The sequence below is a fragment of the Salminus brasiliensis genome, chromosome 8 (genome assembly GCF_030463535.1).
Source record: "Salminus brasiliensis chromosome 8, fSalBra1.hap2, whole genome shotgun sequence".
Classification (NCBI taxonomy): domain Eukaryota; kingdom Metazoa; phylum Chordata; class Actinopteri; order Characiformes; family Bryconidae; genus Salminus; species Salminus brasiliensis.
The window spans coordinates 8,512,902-8,529,310 of NC_132885.1; the positions used below are offsets into that span (position 1 = coordinate 8,512,902).

General features: G+C 40.3%; 1 protein-coding gene across 2 annotated transcripts; it reads left to right on the top strand.

Annotated features, from left to right (window-relative positions):
- The first annotated feature begins 1,815 nt into the window (after positions 1-1,815).
- On the top strand, positions 1,816-14,256 carry LOC140560878 (nectin-1-like). 2 transcript variants are annotated; one of them, XM_072685504.1, is made up of 7 exons: positions 1,816-1,939; positions 7,517-7,858; positions 10,024-10,329; positions 11,317-11,422; positions 12,751-12,893; positions 13,848-13,965; positions 14,173-14,256. In XM_072685504.1, exons 1-6 carry the CDS (start codon positions 1,873-1,875, stop codon positions 13,919-13,921), a joined length of 1,038 nt encoding a protein of 345 aa, XP_072541605.1. In that variant the 5' UTR covers positions 1,816-1,872; the 3' UTR covers positions 13,922-13,965; positions 14,173-14,256. The 2 variants fall into 2 exon arrangements, with proteins under 2 accessions (XP_072541605.1, XP_072541606.1); XM_072685505.1 differs by lacking the exon at positions 1,816-1,939 and adding an exon at positions 6,109-6,188.
- The last annotated feature ends 2,153 nt before the right edge of the window (positions 14,257-16,409 follow it).

A 16,409-nucleotide genomic window follows, 5' to 3' on the forward strand; every position in this document is an offset into this window, starting at 1 on the left:
CATATCACTCCTCAACTCCATACCATTCCTTCAGGCCTATGAACATCTGCATAGCCAATGAATATACTACAGCTGCTTAATATATATTCTATTATATAATATATTCTAATGCTAGACAAGAAAACAGAAACCAGACAAGCAAAGCTTACCGAATAAACACCAAAATCCCATAAACACACCAAATCTACAAAGCATTAACTGGCATGAACCCAAGACCAAGACCATTTGCACACATACATGCATGACAAATACGTGCACCTTTATTTATTTATTTTATGCACAAGACCAGACAAGGGACAACTGAAACAAAGGGGTACTTATACAGACACTAACAAGAGACCCACGAGGAACACCTGGGACTAACAAGGGGGCGTGGCTACAAAGGAGACACTGGTGGAACACTAATGGACAGGTGTGGCTACAAAGGAGACACTGGTGGAACACTAATGGACAGGTGTGGCTAGAGCGGACAAGACACAAACAGAGCCAAACAAAGGCAGACATGACAATGTATGTGTGTGTCATATAAAAACTAGGGAACATGTTCACATCTTATCATAGTAGGACATGTTGAAGCAGAGCTGCTGATAAAACAAGAACACACTCAATATAAAATACTAGTGTTTGATTTGCAGTCTTGTTTTTAGTAGCATTATTGGCCAGGCATTCATTAACTCTGCATCAAGTAGCACTGATAATTCAGGCTGGGTTCCTACAGAACACACAGTGTCTCCGAATTTTACTGGAGTTTCAGCCACAGAGGAATATCTGCGTAATCATTGCTTTACATGGACTCGAACTATCTGCCACTATTATTATTGTTACCACCTTTATCCATCATTACTCTCATTATTATCACCTGCATTACTATAATATATTAGTTATATTATGTTATATATCGCTCCTGATACTAGCAAAATTAGCTGGATCGAGTATGGGATAATTATGGGATCACTGAATCTGATTCCTGCACCACATCATAACTCAAAGCACACACAACACCACAGAAAACGAGAGTGGGCTCTCTCCCTAGACTCTCTGTCAGACCAAATAATAGACATTGTAAAGGTGTTTGAACCAGTCAAGTTATTGTCAGGCAGTGTAGGGAATTAGACTTAGAAATATGGGGTGAACAGGTATCTGTAAGGGGTCGGTCTGTGCTGCTGTCTCCCAGCAGAGGGCAGCAACGGCAAGGCACCCAGTGGAAGCCCCAGTGCCCAGAACACCTAGATGTCCTTTGTCTGAGCACACTAACTAACCCTGAAATAACAGACACCAGAATACACCACATTACGCTAGCAGCTCTCTGCTGGCGAATCAGGAGTAAAGGTAGCTTAAAACAAAAAGCCCTCCACTGTTTCCCAAAGACATGAGAAGCAATTTAATAACTTAATAATATATAATAATAATCATTGAAATTCGCCTGAGGAGTAAGGTAGGTGTATAAGACGTGTCTCTGTAGACCACAAGTGATTTGACATCTATATGTCAAACTTATTTATGTTTGTTTTTTAAAAAAAAATTTTAACTACATGCATGTTTTAAATGTAAAAGTGCTAAAAAATACACATCTTTTAAAATAAATGAAGCTACGCTTTTTCTGACGCAGCGACTCCGCCTATTTTGATTAAATGAACTCGGTAAAATAGAAAGATCAGGAATTGAGACAAAATATAACGATGGTTTGTTCCTCTGTTCCTCCATCGTTTAATTAAATATAATAAATAATAATCATCAATGGTTATGGTTGTTGGAGTTGCGTCATGAGTAGAGGAGGAACAAAGAGCTGCTTGGTCCAGGTGGTCTGAACTGGTTTCTCTCCAAGTCAGTGGGGTTTTTGTTTTTCTGCTGAATTAATTTGACCTGAACATTATGAACCTTCTTGCTCATCGTCTGATGGTCTGTCTTGTATCCATTCAGCTCTGCAGCACAAGTACAGGTAGGGGCTCATGGCTGCGCGGTGGTCTTTCATGTAGCAGAGCTGGGGGGCTAGCTCCAGCTGAACTACACTGAATTAGAGGAGGAAGAAGTTTGAACCTGTACAGAAACACTAAAAACTGCTTTTTAAAACCTGTGTTTTGTTCAGTAGCTAGGTTAGCAGTTCTCTGCTGCTTCCATATCCAGAGAATAATATAATAATAATATTAATATTAATAATAATAATAATAATGTGGTATTACAAAATATGTTAACACGAGACTACTACCATGCCAGTGTTCCTGATAAGTAGAGGGTGATGGCAGATGGACTACAGTAGTCAGACTACTATCTAAGACTACTATCAACAGTAGTCCATTTGCCATCACTCAACCAACCAGTGGGGAAAAACGCCCATAAGACCTCTGTTCACCTCTCATTATCAGTAACAGTGGCATAGTAGTCTTTTGCTTATGCTAGAATATCAATTATTGCTTCACCGTGCACTAATATCTAAGCCGCCTCCTACAAGATTATACATTGTTGATGTTCCCAAATGACTTTCTGTTGTTTTAATGATGATGATCGAATGTTTTGTTTGATATAACAGGGCGGTAAGTGTAGTTGAAGCCAAGACTGGGTCAGAACACTCTAAAAAGGCAAGGCCTTGTATGGTTTCTGATATGCAGTGGTCAGTACCTACCAAAACTGATCCTAGGTACAACCTTGTACAACTAGTGAATCAGCAACAAGGTCATGAGATGCCAAGGCTCACTGATGTGATCCATGGTGGACTTGACCAGTGCTCTCCCAATGGTCAGCAGATCTAGACAGCTTAGAAAATATATACAATACCAGGAAACACAGCTTAATGTCTGCAATTGAGTGTCCAGGACAGAGTCATGTGTAGATAATGTTTCTGGGAATTCTCTGTAATTCCCCTTGTTGGATGATTCACTGCTCTCATCATGCCCTGCTGTTTAATTCTTTCTCCTCATAACTATCAAATCAGGTTAGACAATATTAGCATTAGTCTGCCATCATGTGCACCAGCATGCTAGTTCACTCTGACCTAGCCAACAGTATGAATGATTGATTGAACAAACTAATAAAATGATATTAAACTCAAACAAGGGAATGTTGCGCATGTGGCTGGGCATCCAGGCAATCACAAACTACAGGACACTGCCACCGTCCTGTGACAGTGATGCCTTCCTTCATGATGCCCTGAATGACTTCTATGCACGGTTTGAGGCACAAAACAACACGTCGGTGAGGAAGATCATGCCCAAGCCGGACAAGCAGGTGTTGTGCCTGACTACAGTGGATGTGAGGAAAACTCTGCGCAGAGTCAATCCACGGAAAGCTGCAGGACCAGACAGCATCCCCAGCAGAGTGCTCAGAGAGTGTGCAGACCAGTTGACGGATGTTCTCACGGACCTCTTCAACGTCTCCCTGTGCAGCTCCCTTGTCCCAACGTGCCTCAAGACCACCACCATCGTCCCTGTCCAAAGAAGTCCACGGTGGCCTGCCTTAATGACTACCGTCCCGTTGTTCTCACGACCATCATCATGAAATGCTTCGAGAGGCTAGTCATAAGGAACATCAAGACCCAACTGCCCTCTTCATTGGACCCCCTGCAGTTTGCATATCGTCCCAACTGCTCCACGGACGATGCCATCACCACCACCCTTTATCTCTCCCTTACCCACCTGGAGAAGGACACCTATGTTAGAATGCTGTTCCGAAAGACTTCAGAAAAGAAGACATGACCACTCTCCGCTCAGCATCAGCGGCTCCTCTGTGGAGATCGTTAAGAGCACCAAGTTCCTTGGTGTCCACTTAGCAGAGAACCTCACCTGGTCCCTGAACACCAGCTCTACAGCCAAGAAAGCCCAGCAACGTCTCTACTTCCTCTGGAAGCTGAGAAAGGCCCGTCTCCCTCCACCCATCCTCTTTAGAGGGACCATAGAGAGCATCCTGAGCAGCTGCATCACTGACTGGTTTGGGGCCTGCACAGCCTCTGACCGCAAGACCCTCCAACCTATTGTGAGGACAAGAAGGCACTGTAATCTGATCATCCAAACCTCAATCGGAGGTGGTCAGAGATGCATATGGCCATTAGTATTGTAGTGTGAACACCAAAGCCTTGCTGCATCCCCGACAGCAAAACATGTTTAATAACCATGAGACCACACTGCCCCTGCAAGTTAGCTGAGTATGCTACAGTAACACATTAACTTATGGACAAAGTCAGTACTCATCCTGATTCATTAATTATTCATTTGGTTGGTGTAGCGCAACAGATAACATCATTACCTGCTACTGAGCTACCACATCATGTGGGAGACTGGGGTTCGATTCCCGGTCTGGGTGACTATGCTGCGCTGTACTACACTGACCCACCTCTGTAATACAAGTAACCTTGTAAGTCGCTCTGGATAAGAGCGTCAGCTAAATGCCATAAATGTAAATGTAAATTTGGGCCATGCCCTCCTCGAGGCAGAGTTGCTCACTATCTTCAAACTCAGACTGAAGACCCAGCTCCTGCAAGAGTACTTTGGCGAAGTGTAGTGCAGAGTACTGTGGTCTCCATATTGACTTTAAGATTTAGTAGCATCTAAGATTTAGTAGCATCTAAGAGGGATATTTTGGATCCAAGCCAACACAAAGTAGCTAGGGATATTTTCTGAGTAAACAGTGAAGTCGCTCTGGATAAGAGCGTGTGATACACACCTTAAATGTAAATGTAATGTACTCATATTACATTTACATTTAAGGCGTTTATCAGACGCTTTAGTTTAGCTCACACCTTAGCTTTTATTCACTCCAGCTAAAGTAATTATGGTAATGTGGATAGGCTTCTGCCTAGTTACTTGTGTGTGCAAATGTCATCAGGTAAAAGCTAGCTACATGGCAATGCCATCCACAGATTCAATGGGCATGAACTGTTGTAGCAACCAGGGTACTCATTATCCAACAAATCTTGTTATTTCAGTAACCAAATGATTAGCCAGATTCTTATATATTAATGTAAAGACATTACCGTTTCATGATGTTGTCCTCATTTTTACTGGTTTTCACTTAGAAATAATACATACATTTTAAGCGTATCAATTCCATCTCACTAGTTAATGTCTTTTGTATCTTCTTCCCCAGGGCAATTGTGCTATAACTCCAAACCTGAATAGCTGAGCAAACACGGAGTTCGTTTCAAAATCCCAGGATTAGTTATTAAGGTCATTTTCTTGGTTTCAGTTTATGTATTTTTGTTCGGTACTTGATAAATAATGTTCAGTAATGTTCAGCTACACATGTCTAATTCCAATTTACTGCTCCATAGCTAGGCACAAATGTTTAGTAAAAGTAACTAATACATTTTATACTGAACAATGTCAAATCTGTGCAAACAATGTGAGGTAGCATCAAAAATACAGCAAATTGTTTCCAACAAAAGTTTCTTTTCAGTTGTGTCTGTTTTAGAATGTGTTTATAAGGCATCATTAAGAGGTCAAAAGATGTGGACTGGACAGTCAGTTAAAGTTCTTATGACTTTACTTTTTACTTTACTCACGACTGATTCCTTTTTTTTTTTGACTTGACCCTAACGTCCACAAATTATCTTAACATAGTTCAAATGACTAACCAATCCAATCCAATATAATCAAGAAAGATCAAGTAAAGCGCTGCACACTGTTTTCACGTAAAAGCTAAAATAAAACGAAATATAATAATGTCACATTGAATTTAATTATTCAGGTCCAGGTTCGAGACAGTACAAAAAAGAGTTTAGGGTTTAATATCTTAAGTACCTTAAACTTGATTTGTTTGTTCAACAAACTTACATTTGCATTCACACCTAAACTATGCATTTATTGGATGTTTTAGTTCTTTGACATATAAATAGAGAAACGGTTTAAATAATAAAGTGGTGCTTTACCTTCTGATGTATTTCCAGTTTGTTTAACAAACCTATTTACAACCCTGTTATTTTGCCTTGTACTGTAATCATTCCAAAGTCTGACCGGATAATGTTGCTGTTCCTTTCCTGTCCTTAATTTCATCTGCTGTTAGCAACCTGAAGAGATTGTAGCCAGTTTGCTTTTGGCGTGGTCTCCACTTGCATCCCCAGGGTTTGATTTTCTCAAGATAAAAAAATTGGCTGATGCTTTCCCTTCTAATGTGTGTTTACCTCCAGCATGGTTCAGCTGAGGTAGTGCAGATTGTTTTTGAGGAAGCGGATGTCGGGGGGAGGAAATCGATGGCAAAAGGTACATCTGCTTGTATTGGCTTTCACTTCGTCTTGTGCCAGGTTTTAGTCCTCCTCATGGAAAAGCCACATTCTCGAGATATGGTTTACGTAGCAACCCATTTTTCTTAAGTCCCAGAGTAAAGAGTCTGAGGGTGAGGAGCTGCTCTCCAGTACCAACAACATTATATTCTCCTGAAGTCGCCATTGTGTTTTACCCATTCACCAGCTTTGGACAAGGGCTTTCGCTAGTGGGCTGGGCTTATGTAAAATTTGAGGGTTTAAATATAACCAGTCAAGACTGTGATGTAACAGTTTGGGGGAATCGGCCTGTTTTACAGCTCTGTTTTGATTCTGCTGGATTTTTTTAACATTGTAAATCATGCCGAATTGCAGTTTGACATTCTAGGGCTCCTAAAACTTGTGGAGGTATAGATAGGTGTCAAATTCATACTCAGTTAGAAGAGAAAATAATGTGGCAAAATTATGAAAGTGTCACAGTATTGAAACTCTGTGAAGTACTCAAAAAGTTTAAAGGGTTTTGACCCAACAAGAATATTGCATTTTATTTCTTGCTGTATGGTGCAGTGATGAATGTGTGGTACTGGCCCCAACACAAATTCCCATTGTTACACTGATTTTGAATGAATTTTGTTGGATGTTTTAGTAAAAATAACAATAACAATAAATCTTAAAGCTCACCAACACTACTGATAAGAACAGAGAAAAAACAACAGGCCTTTGAGACTTGTAGTCTATATCTTTAAGGACAAAATGGACATGTAAGAATTAAGAAGCTTGTTTTACTGAAATGTGTAATTGAGTAAAAAGATAATTATTCAATATAAATAATACTCAAATATAAGTCCGAAATAATACTAGTATAGCAGCAAAGTACTGTCTCAAGTATTTTCTGCTCCTCGGTACTGAACCCCTTTTGGTGACATCTGAAAAGACATTTTAGATGTAAGTGATATACACACATGAGGTCGGTGTTTTAAGGTTAATGAACCCTAACCATACAATCTTTACTGCATGCTTGTGCAAATATGCAAGAAATTAATTTTAATCCATCCATTTCTCACCTAGTTTTGTGGCTCGATTTGAGAGAAAATGTTGTTGTCTTCGTGGAGGAGTTTAAATGTCCGTTTAAGTCTGCAGATTTTAATCTTAAGGATAGTGGTGAATAGCACTGCTGATGCAGCTGCTGGCTTCCTATCCTTTTTTTCGATTTATTTATTAATTAATTAATTTATTTATTTTTATTATTCATTAATGGCAACATTTATTAGGTATAATTGATCTATTGTTTTAACCTTACTTCATTTTTGTTTGTTTCTTTTTGAACAGCCATAAAGGTCATTGGTCAAAGGGTCACCTTCACAGCAGGAGAGGAAGGCACCTTGTTCTGTCAGCTGGTCGACACAAGTGAGCAACTTACACGGATTACATGGCAAAAAAGGACACCGAACAGCCCTAAGAATGAGAATATTTTTGTCATTACTCCAGACGGCAAAACAGAAAACATCAATGGATTAGGAGACAGAATTGAATTTATTGGAAACATTCAAGAATACATTGGTTCAGTTCGTCTGAAGAATGTGAACTTAGCAGATGAAGGAATCTACACGTGCATTTTCAACATCTTTCCAAGTGGACCCTTTGAGAGAGAGATACCGCTTACTGTACATGGTAAGAGATGTCCTTCATGTTAATGTAAGCAATACATTTAGGATTTTGGGTTTTTTTCTTCAACTCTATTGAATGCTCATTTATAGGCGTGGGGTGTTAAGACTAGACTGTCTTGTCTAATCCCTTGTCTAATGTCTTGTTGTTTGAGGGTCTGCATAGCCGAAGACCAGCCAGAATACTGATGCCCACCACTGAATGTGCCTAAATTTGAACACCAGAACTGAGGAATCTTGTTTTCTTGTTTTCTGTGTGAGTCACGTACCTGAGGAAGATATGGGAGCAGGATGCACTACAGGAAGAAGGCAAACAAACTGGGGCAGTGTGGTGCTCTTCCAAATGTTCTTCTGGAAACTTTAGGCCCTGCTGTTCATGTGGATATTTATTCGACATGCCACCTTCCTAAACACTGTTGCAGACCAAGTACATCCCTTCATGGCAACAGTATTCCCTATTTAGGATAATACACCCTGCCATTATTCAGAAACCAGTTGATCCATGGAGGACACGCCTCACCACTTGCAGGACTTAAAGGATCTGCTACTTAAGTCTTGATGCCAGATACCACAGTACCTTCCAAGGTCTACTGGAGTCAGTGCTTTCAAAAGAGTCATCCACAAGAATGCCAGGACCCAAGGTTGCCCAACATTGGCCAAAGCATCTCGATGCCTCTGCAGCCTTGCCTTTTTCCTACAGTGCGTCCTGGTCCAATGTTTTCCCCAGTTAAGTGACTCGCACACACCCGGAGGAACTATTTCCCCATGGTCTAGTTCTGATGCTCACATGCCCCTTATAGGCGCTTTTAGTGATGGACTGTTTTGAAGGGATAAGGGGGGGTCCAATTAATATATAATTAATATTCATTTTATAATATTTCACTAAAAGTTTTTATTGAAGATTAGGCTGCTTAAGGCTGTGAGAAATTCTGGAGGGAGCTGTACTCTGTGACCAGGTCACTTTTAACACAGACAGGTTTTACACTTTTAAATAGAGCGATGCAGAGCCATGCAAGCAGACAACATGATGAAAGTCTCACAACCCTTTCACAAGCGTTTCACACTCTTCTGTAGAAATGAAGGGTGAATTGCAAAGCAAATATTCTTGCACCATATGCGTGTGGGTGAGTTTGGGTCTGCTGCTGCTGCAAACCAAAAAGAAATGAAGAAAACGCTGGGATTAGCTTTTAGTCTAGCACAGATACCTGAGATGCCACTTCTCCAGTTTTTGCGTCCAGCCCTCCGCCATCCATACATCAAGTTTCAGGCAAAGCTGTAGTAGAGACCTGGTTTGTGAGGTGTTGGTTTGTGAGGTGTTGGTTTGTGAGGTGTTGGTTTGTGAGGTGTTGGTTTGTGAGGTGTTGGTTTTTGAGGTGTTGGTTTGTGAGGTGTTGGTTTTTGAGGTGTTGGTTTTTGAGGTGTTGGTTTTTGAGGTGTTGGTTTTTGAGGTGTTTGTTTGTGAGGTGTTGTTCTCCAGCTTGTTCTACTGAAGCACGATTGTGGCTAATTTGGTCTCTGAAAACAGTGAGTAATAAAAACACTGTGTTCTCCCATAGAATTATATCATATAAGTGGATGTCAGATTTTACAGCTTCTTTGAGTTTGACTAGCAGAGCAGGATTTTCTTTTTAACAAAGGGAACAGTGTTTGAGGTTCAGTTTGTTAGGTTCATGTAACTTTTATTATTCAGTTATACCAAGAGAGAAAGCTTTCAATTCTAGGGACCCTTTAATGACTTTCAAGAATGTGGAATTTAAAAAGGTTTTAATGGTTTACTTGCAGCACAAAACACGGCAGGACAGAAACCTCATTCCGATAATTAAACTAAAGGATTAAAAGGCAGATAGTGTCCATTAGGCTCGTTTTTAGTAAAGAGGAACAGCACATCAAGCAGGAACTAAAAACAACTGTTTTGCAGTTCTGGTATAATATATATAAAATATTTTTAAATCTGGTGTTTGTAATTCACTTCTGTGACATGGTCTGGTTTGTTCCCTGTTCCTTTGTGATGTGGTTAATTTTATTTTAAATTTAGTTTGTGGTCTTAAACTAATTTACATTTGCAAACTGGCAGACACTGTAGTTTATCTTTGTATGCAAAATTAAACGCTGCATTTATTTGCTTTTCATTTTCATTCTGCTGTGTACTGATGTATCTGTCTTCTATTACAGTTCGTCCTGTCGTCAGTGTGAACGCTGATGTGATTCCTGTTGCTGGTGATTCTGAAGTGATCTTGGTAACCTGCATCGCGGCTAAAGCTCAACCTGAGGCGCATATTTCCTGGAATCTCGGTGCTCTGAGTGACCTTGTGAAAGTAGAAACTAATGTGTCTGCAGAACCTGATGGATTCTACACTGTCAAAAGCCGCCTGATTGGTGTAGCATCCCGAGAGCTGAACCAGCAGAAGGTTCAGTGTTTGGTGAATCACCCTACCCTGAAGGAGGAGCTCATACTGGACTATGCACTAGTAATCCACTGTAAGTTGCTGGCAGCCAGGTGACTGTCCTTAATACCCTCATGGTCCATTGCCAACAATCAATCATTGTATTTAGACAATATGAGGCTGTATGAACAACACCACCGTATTCACCTCCAGCATTCTATTCATATCAACACAAACTGAAACAATGGTGTCACTGTGCTGTTTGCAAGTTTCCCTCATAGAATAACACAGTTTCTGTTGTTGGAGACAAGAGAATAAGATCTTTAAGTGCTTCCCACCTTCATTTTCCTCCATTGTTCATTGTCTGACAGAAGAAGTATCATAAATATGCTATATAGGGGGAAAACAGTATTGGGAGACCTGCTCGTTGTTTTTTTTATACCACTGATGTCCAAAAAAGAACTAACTGCACCAACTTTTGTTGGGAGTAACTGTCTCTTGAGCATTGCTGTGAGGATTCGATTAAATTCATCAGCAGTGAGGTCAGGATTTTGGATTATCACAACCCCACACTCTCCAACTCATCCCAAAAGTACTGGATGAAGCACCATCATCCATCATTACAGAGAACACAGTTCCACTGCTCCACAGCTCAGTGCTGGGGGGTTTAAATACCCCTCTAGCCCACGCCTGGCTTTAGACAACAGGTTCATGTTTATCTGCTCCAGAGAGTCCTATTCTTTGGGCAGTACTTCTCTACAGGGATTTGACAAGCTGTGTCAGCAATGGCTGAAACTTAAAGTACTGAACACATTTAATAAAAGGTGTGTCCACAAATATTTGGACACATAGTGTAGGCAACAGCATGTTTTGTTGCATTTTTTGCATTTTTTTGTTTAGAAGGTCAAACTAAGATTTCCTAGTTTTGCGTTCAGTCTACTATTAAATTTTATCAAAAGTTCTAAATCATTTCAATTTTTATTATTTTGTTATTATTTATTTATTATTTATTATTATTTATTATTTATTTTGTTAAAAGACTGTTTGTGTGTGTGTGTGTGTGTTTGCTTTTTTCTCTCAGATCCTCCGCAGATTGTGTATATAGTTTCAGTTAATGTTAAAGCATCTCAAGAATTGAGGTGTGTAGCTGATGCCAATCCTCAACCAACGGTGTTCATCTGGAGCAGGTAATGGAGCGCTGAACAATGACTGGGTGCAGCTGCACTGCTCACAACAGACATTGGTAAAATATCAGTTTATCTAGAACCTGGTCTAGAACCAGCTCAGCTGCCAGAAACCTCTAGTTTCTCTCTAGTGGTTAATATAGAAGGACTACTTTCAGGTTTTGCTTTTAATGTTTCACAGACAGATTTACAGTGTATTACAGTAGAGGAACTCTGTTTCAGTGGAACTCAGCTTAAATTGAACTCAGCTATTTAACTACAAATTCAAAACTACGTCCTGTTAAAATGTATTAGATCTTTCTGTGTTGAAGTTAGATAAACAAAAACCCAGGAAACATTACAGTAAGAACGTTTCCTACCTGCTTCTATAGAGGGTTATGCATTGACATCACATTCCCATTGAAGCACAACCCTTTAGTCTGCGACACAGCCGCTGTGTTTATTAGGGAAAACAACCAAGCTGTGAATGATGCAAGCGATTATCTGCTGAAGTTAAAGGCAGTTGGACTCTACAGTGATCCATTCAAATTATCAAAAAGCCAATGGTCCATGTACAGTGATGTGTAGACAGGAATGTCCAGCTAACTGTTGCTCAAACCATACCCATTTAGAGAATAAAGCATCATATCAGTTGAGTGAAGGGTCTTAGGAGTGGTTTCCACTGTTTTCAGGCTCATTTAGTAGACTGGCTCTTCCAGGTTTAGATTGCTTTCACTTGTAATCGACCTTAGCATGTCACTAAATTGGCATCTACAGTAAGCTTGTTTTTTGCCCACCTGTTTTCACAGCATGCGTTCATCATTCAGTGAGCTTCCACACGGTTCAGTGCCTGGATTCCAGAATTGCAGCAATCCATCAGTTTCTCTTTTCTTTAGCTTTCAGCACTTTGTAGAAGGAGAGCTCCTGCTGAATCTGTGCAGTCAATTATGCAACAGCTCGTTCTTATTTTTGTGTTCGCAGCATTCACATTCTTTAGGCAGCTAGACACACATTCGTTTTGGGTGTAGGGGTAGATTTAAACCTGCAACGAGGAGAGGGGGGGGGGGGGGGGTTAAGCATACGGTCATCAGAATATCGGAAAATTATGACCATCCCTGGTTTGGACCGAACTCGACCCAGGAGGTCACAGATGCCACATGATGGGGTTTGCTGCACGTATAAATAGGCAAGCACACTAGGTAGTTAGCAGAGTGCAAAACAGTCACCATGGGACCCAGGAATAGGGTTGAAACCTTAAAGTGAAAGATTGGACTGATCTTTTAGTGGTTTTACTGGTTTATACTGGGTATTACAGAATAGTAACATTTAGTTTTTTGGGGGTTTTTTTACAGGGTAAACAAGACGCTTTCTGGCAGAGTTGATAATGAGAAGCTGGAAATCTTACTGGACTCTAACAATAATGGCCTGTATATGTGTATAGCTTCAAACCAGTATGGAAATGGAACAGCCACTATGTACATGCATATTCCCGCAGGTGAGTGAGGTGTGTGTGTGTGTGTGTGTGTGTGTATATATATATATAATGTGTATGTGTATATATATGGCTGTATGTACAATATTGACGACACAAACCCAGGACTCAACTGACACACATACCTTTATTTAACCTCCCTCCACCACACCCAAACAAAAACAAAAATAGATCAGCCCGAGTGGAGCTGTAAAGGGTCACTAGACATGTGTACAGTGCCACTCCATGTGTGTGACTAAGCACGTCCTTCTATGCCATTCATCTGGCTCATTTGCCTGCACGGCCACAGGTGAGCAGCATCTGGGTGGTGTAGGGTGGCATTCCCACTGCCAACTCCCTCCTCCGCCTCCTCTGCTGCCGCCACGTCTGATATTCAAGAAACGTGATCGAACAATATGAACCCTTCAGCTATCCTTATTGGTTTAGCAGAGTGCTGCTGTAAAAATGCAATACATAAACAGCAGTGCGCTTCACTGGCTCAGTTTCATTACTCTAATTTAACAATAATAATAAGCACTTACCGACCAGCACTCTGTACGTGAACATGCTGTCACAGACACAATCAGCACTCAAGCATGTGAGTAACTATATTAAACTGCAGTTGCAGCAGTTTACCAGACTTTTACTGCACGTTAAACTAACCCCTCAGTCTGTGGCTGTTAAGCCAACTGTTAGAAACTAAATGTACGGTTTCATGTGTAGCAAGGGTGTGTTGGTTGCTTTTGTAGTAAAGTATTCATAGTATTCATTTGATTAATTTTATAAATTAATTAATTCATAAATATACATTATTTTTCAGGGGGAAACCTGGAATTATCTGATCCAATTATGTGGGTCCCATGGGTCTCCGTAATTCAAACAGTGTTCTTATAAGCCAAGTGAAGCCTGTTTGAGCTGATTGTAGTGCCGTTTTTTCACATGGTGTTAAAAAGAACCTTTTCTCCTCTTTCCTCTAAGGATCCAGTACTGCCTGTTGGAGTTTGTTCTCCACCCTTGTCATTGGACTTGCTATATTTTTTATTTCGAAATGAATATATACTCATATATACTATACTCAACTGAAAGAAAGACATTGGTAAGTTTATTCATTTTAATGTAATGTACAGATCTGTAAAAGTCTAAAATGATTTATAAAGTTTTAAGTTCATGTTTTGAGTCCTGATAACCCCAAACATCATCTAAAATATTTTCTCATTGTTAATAAAATATTCTCCAAAATTATTCCTGATGCAAGACCCAACCAACAATGAATGTAATACTAATTTAAACCCATCCTCTCTAGGCCTTCTGGACATGTTCCTGTGTCTGATACCACAGGGAACCACAGGGACAGCAGTGGCAGCATGAACTTATTAAGCTGTGTGAGCTGATCGTCTAAATTCTCCAACTATACCAGTCCAGTCACCTTCCTGGGACAGGAACTGTAGCAGCAGAAGAACTGAAAATAATGTGAGGACAAGGCACAGGACCACGAACACTGAGACTTCGCTTAAGGGACTAGAGGAGCAAGAGCAGGAGAGCTAAGGACCAGAGAAGCAACAATAGGACACACAAGAGAGCAGAGTCTGTTTAAAAGAACGAAAAGAAAGTCGGCATCACCGTTCTTCTTTATCTCAGGTCAGGTGATCAGTGAGATCAGTAGGTGTCTTTTTTTTTTTTCCCTCTCCGATTGGACCATACCTTGTTGTGGTGGGGAGGCTTTATCCTCTTGAGTAGGGGAACAAAATGGTCCTTCAGAAAACCAGACACATGGGATTCTGCTGGAGAGAGAGTTTGTTCGGTCTGTTCAGAATTCCTAAATATCATAAATGTCCTTACAGGGGTCATATTGTATATTGTGCAAGTAAACAACAGAGTGTTTAATTTTTACACGTTTCACAAGCTCTGCTGCCTGGAGGACATATGGACAAACTAATACACAGACTGGAGTGGATTACCTGGTAGTTGAGGACAGGTCGAGGGCAGGTTAGTGCTGGTTAGATAGGGTAGGTCTTGCTGTTTTGCTATAATCTGTGTTTGTAGGTAACTCTAAACCTGAGTTATGAATCAAGTTTAGTGAAAGAATTTGTCCCATGGATCGGTCTAATTATCATCTGACTAATCTCTCCAGCAGAATCCCACGTGTCTGTTTTTCTAATGAGACGAGCGTGATCATCCCATGACAATGACCTGGAGCTATGACTGTATGATTGCACTACACCCTCAGCAATCAAGTTCACTTACTGGTGCATTTAGTGGCCACGTACTGCTGCTTCCATTAGGTAATTGCATTATCTCAGGCTTAAATAGACAACTCTAACCCAGTAAAGCAGCTGATTGAAGTTGTTTTGTAAGACGTCCTGCATATCTCAGTAAATGCTCTTTCTGTGTCCCTTCGTTTTAGATGACTTCTAACACTGACCAACACCCAGACATCAAGCCTCCAACATTGTAAATAGGCCTTCAGGGTGATGTTGATCCAAAAATAAAAGTACCACTGAGCTGTTTCAGGTGGCCATACAGTCATGTATTTTTATCACATCACATTTGTTTTAAACATATACTATATGTCCAAATATTTATGGACACTCTTCTACTGAATGCATTCAGATTCTTTCAGTTGTAACCATTGCTGATGCTGAAGATATTTCTTTGATGTATGTGTTAGGTTAAATTACCTCCATCTCTCAGTAGTGTTCAGATGAAAATTTGAAGTATTCATGGGGTGTCTAAATTTTTGTCACATGGCTGTATGGTCCTGTTCTCTAGTGATTTGATCAACAGGATTGTCAGTCACCAGTTTAGATGTGGTGTAGATTTCATTTCAGCTTTGGGGAAGACAAACTAGCTTCTCATTAAAATAAAGTATTAGGCACAGTTCCCACGATCGCTTTGCATGCAAGACAAATGAGGCCGCCCTGTCTAGCACCAAAGGCTGTAGAGCTTTGAAAACAACGATGGGCCTCTCTAGGCCTATTTTAAACACCTCCTTACACTTATAGTAAAGTTCTAATATTAGTCTTTCATTTACATACCCTGGTATGTGCTCTAATGCAGATAGGTCACACCATGTACTGAAAGCTGTGTGAAAACCCCAGTGTGTGACAGAGACACAATGACAGAGCATCACTTTATGCTAATAAAAGGAATGTTTTTAGAGTGAGACTTAACCAGGCATTTTAACGACCAACTGGACAGTGGAGCTTGATATTTAGGAAACCAAGTTAGTCCCAGAACTAACTTCTATCTTTAATTAGGCTAGGTAAATTAATCTGCACAAAGAAATAAATCTACCTACAAAGCTATCTCCCCTTCCTCTAGGACCATGGTGCTACATAGAGCAACACAGCACTACACAGGACTTAAAGTTATAATATGCAGTATTTCTTATAGTGTAACAAAATAATGTCTGACTGTTTGTGAACAGACACCAGTTGTAAGGAATGCATCCAGCTACTTTAGGTTGTAGCCCTTGCTGACACAGGTGTGTAGATGAGTCTGGAAGTTGGGGATGAACTGTTCTTTAGAAAGCTGGCGCTC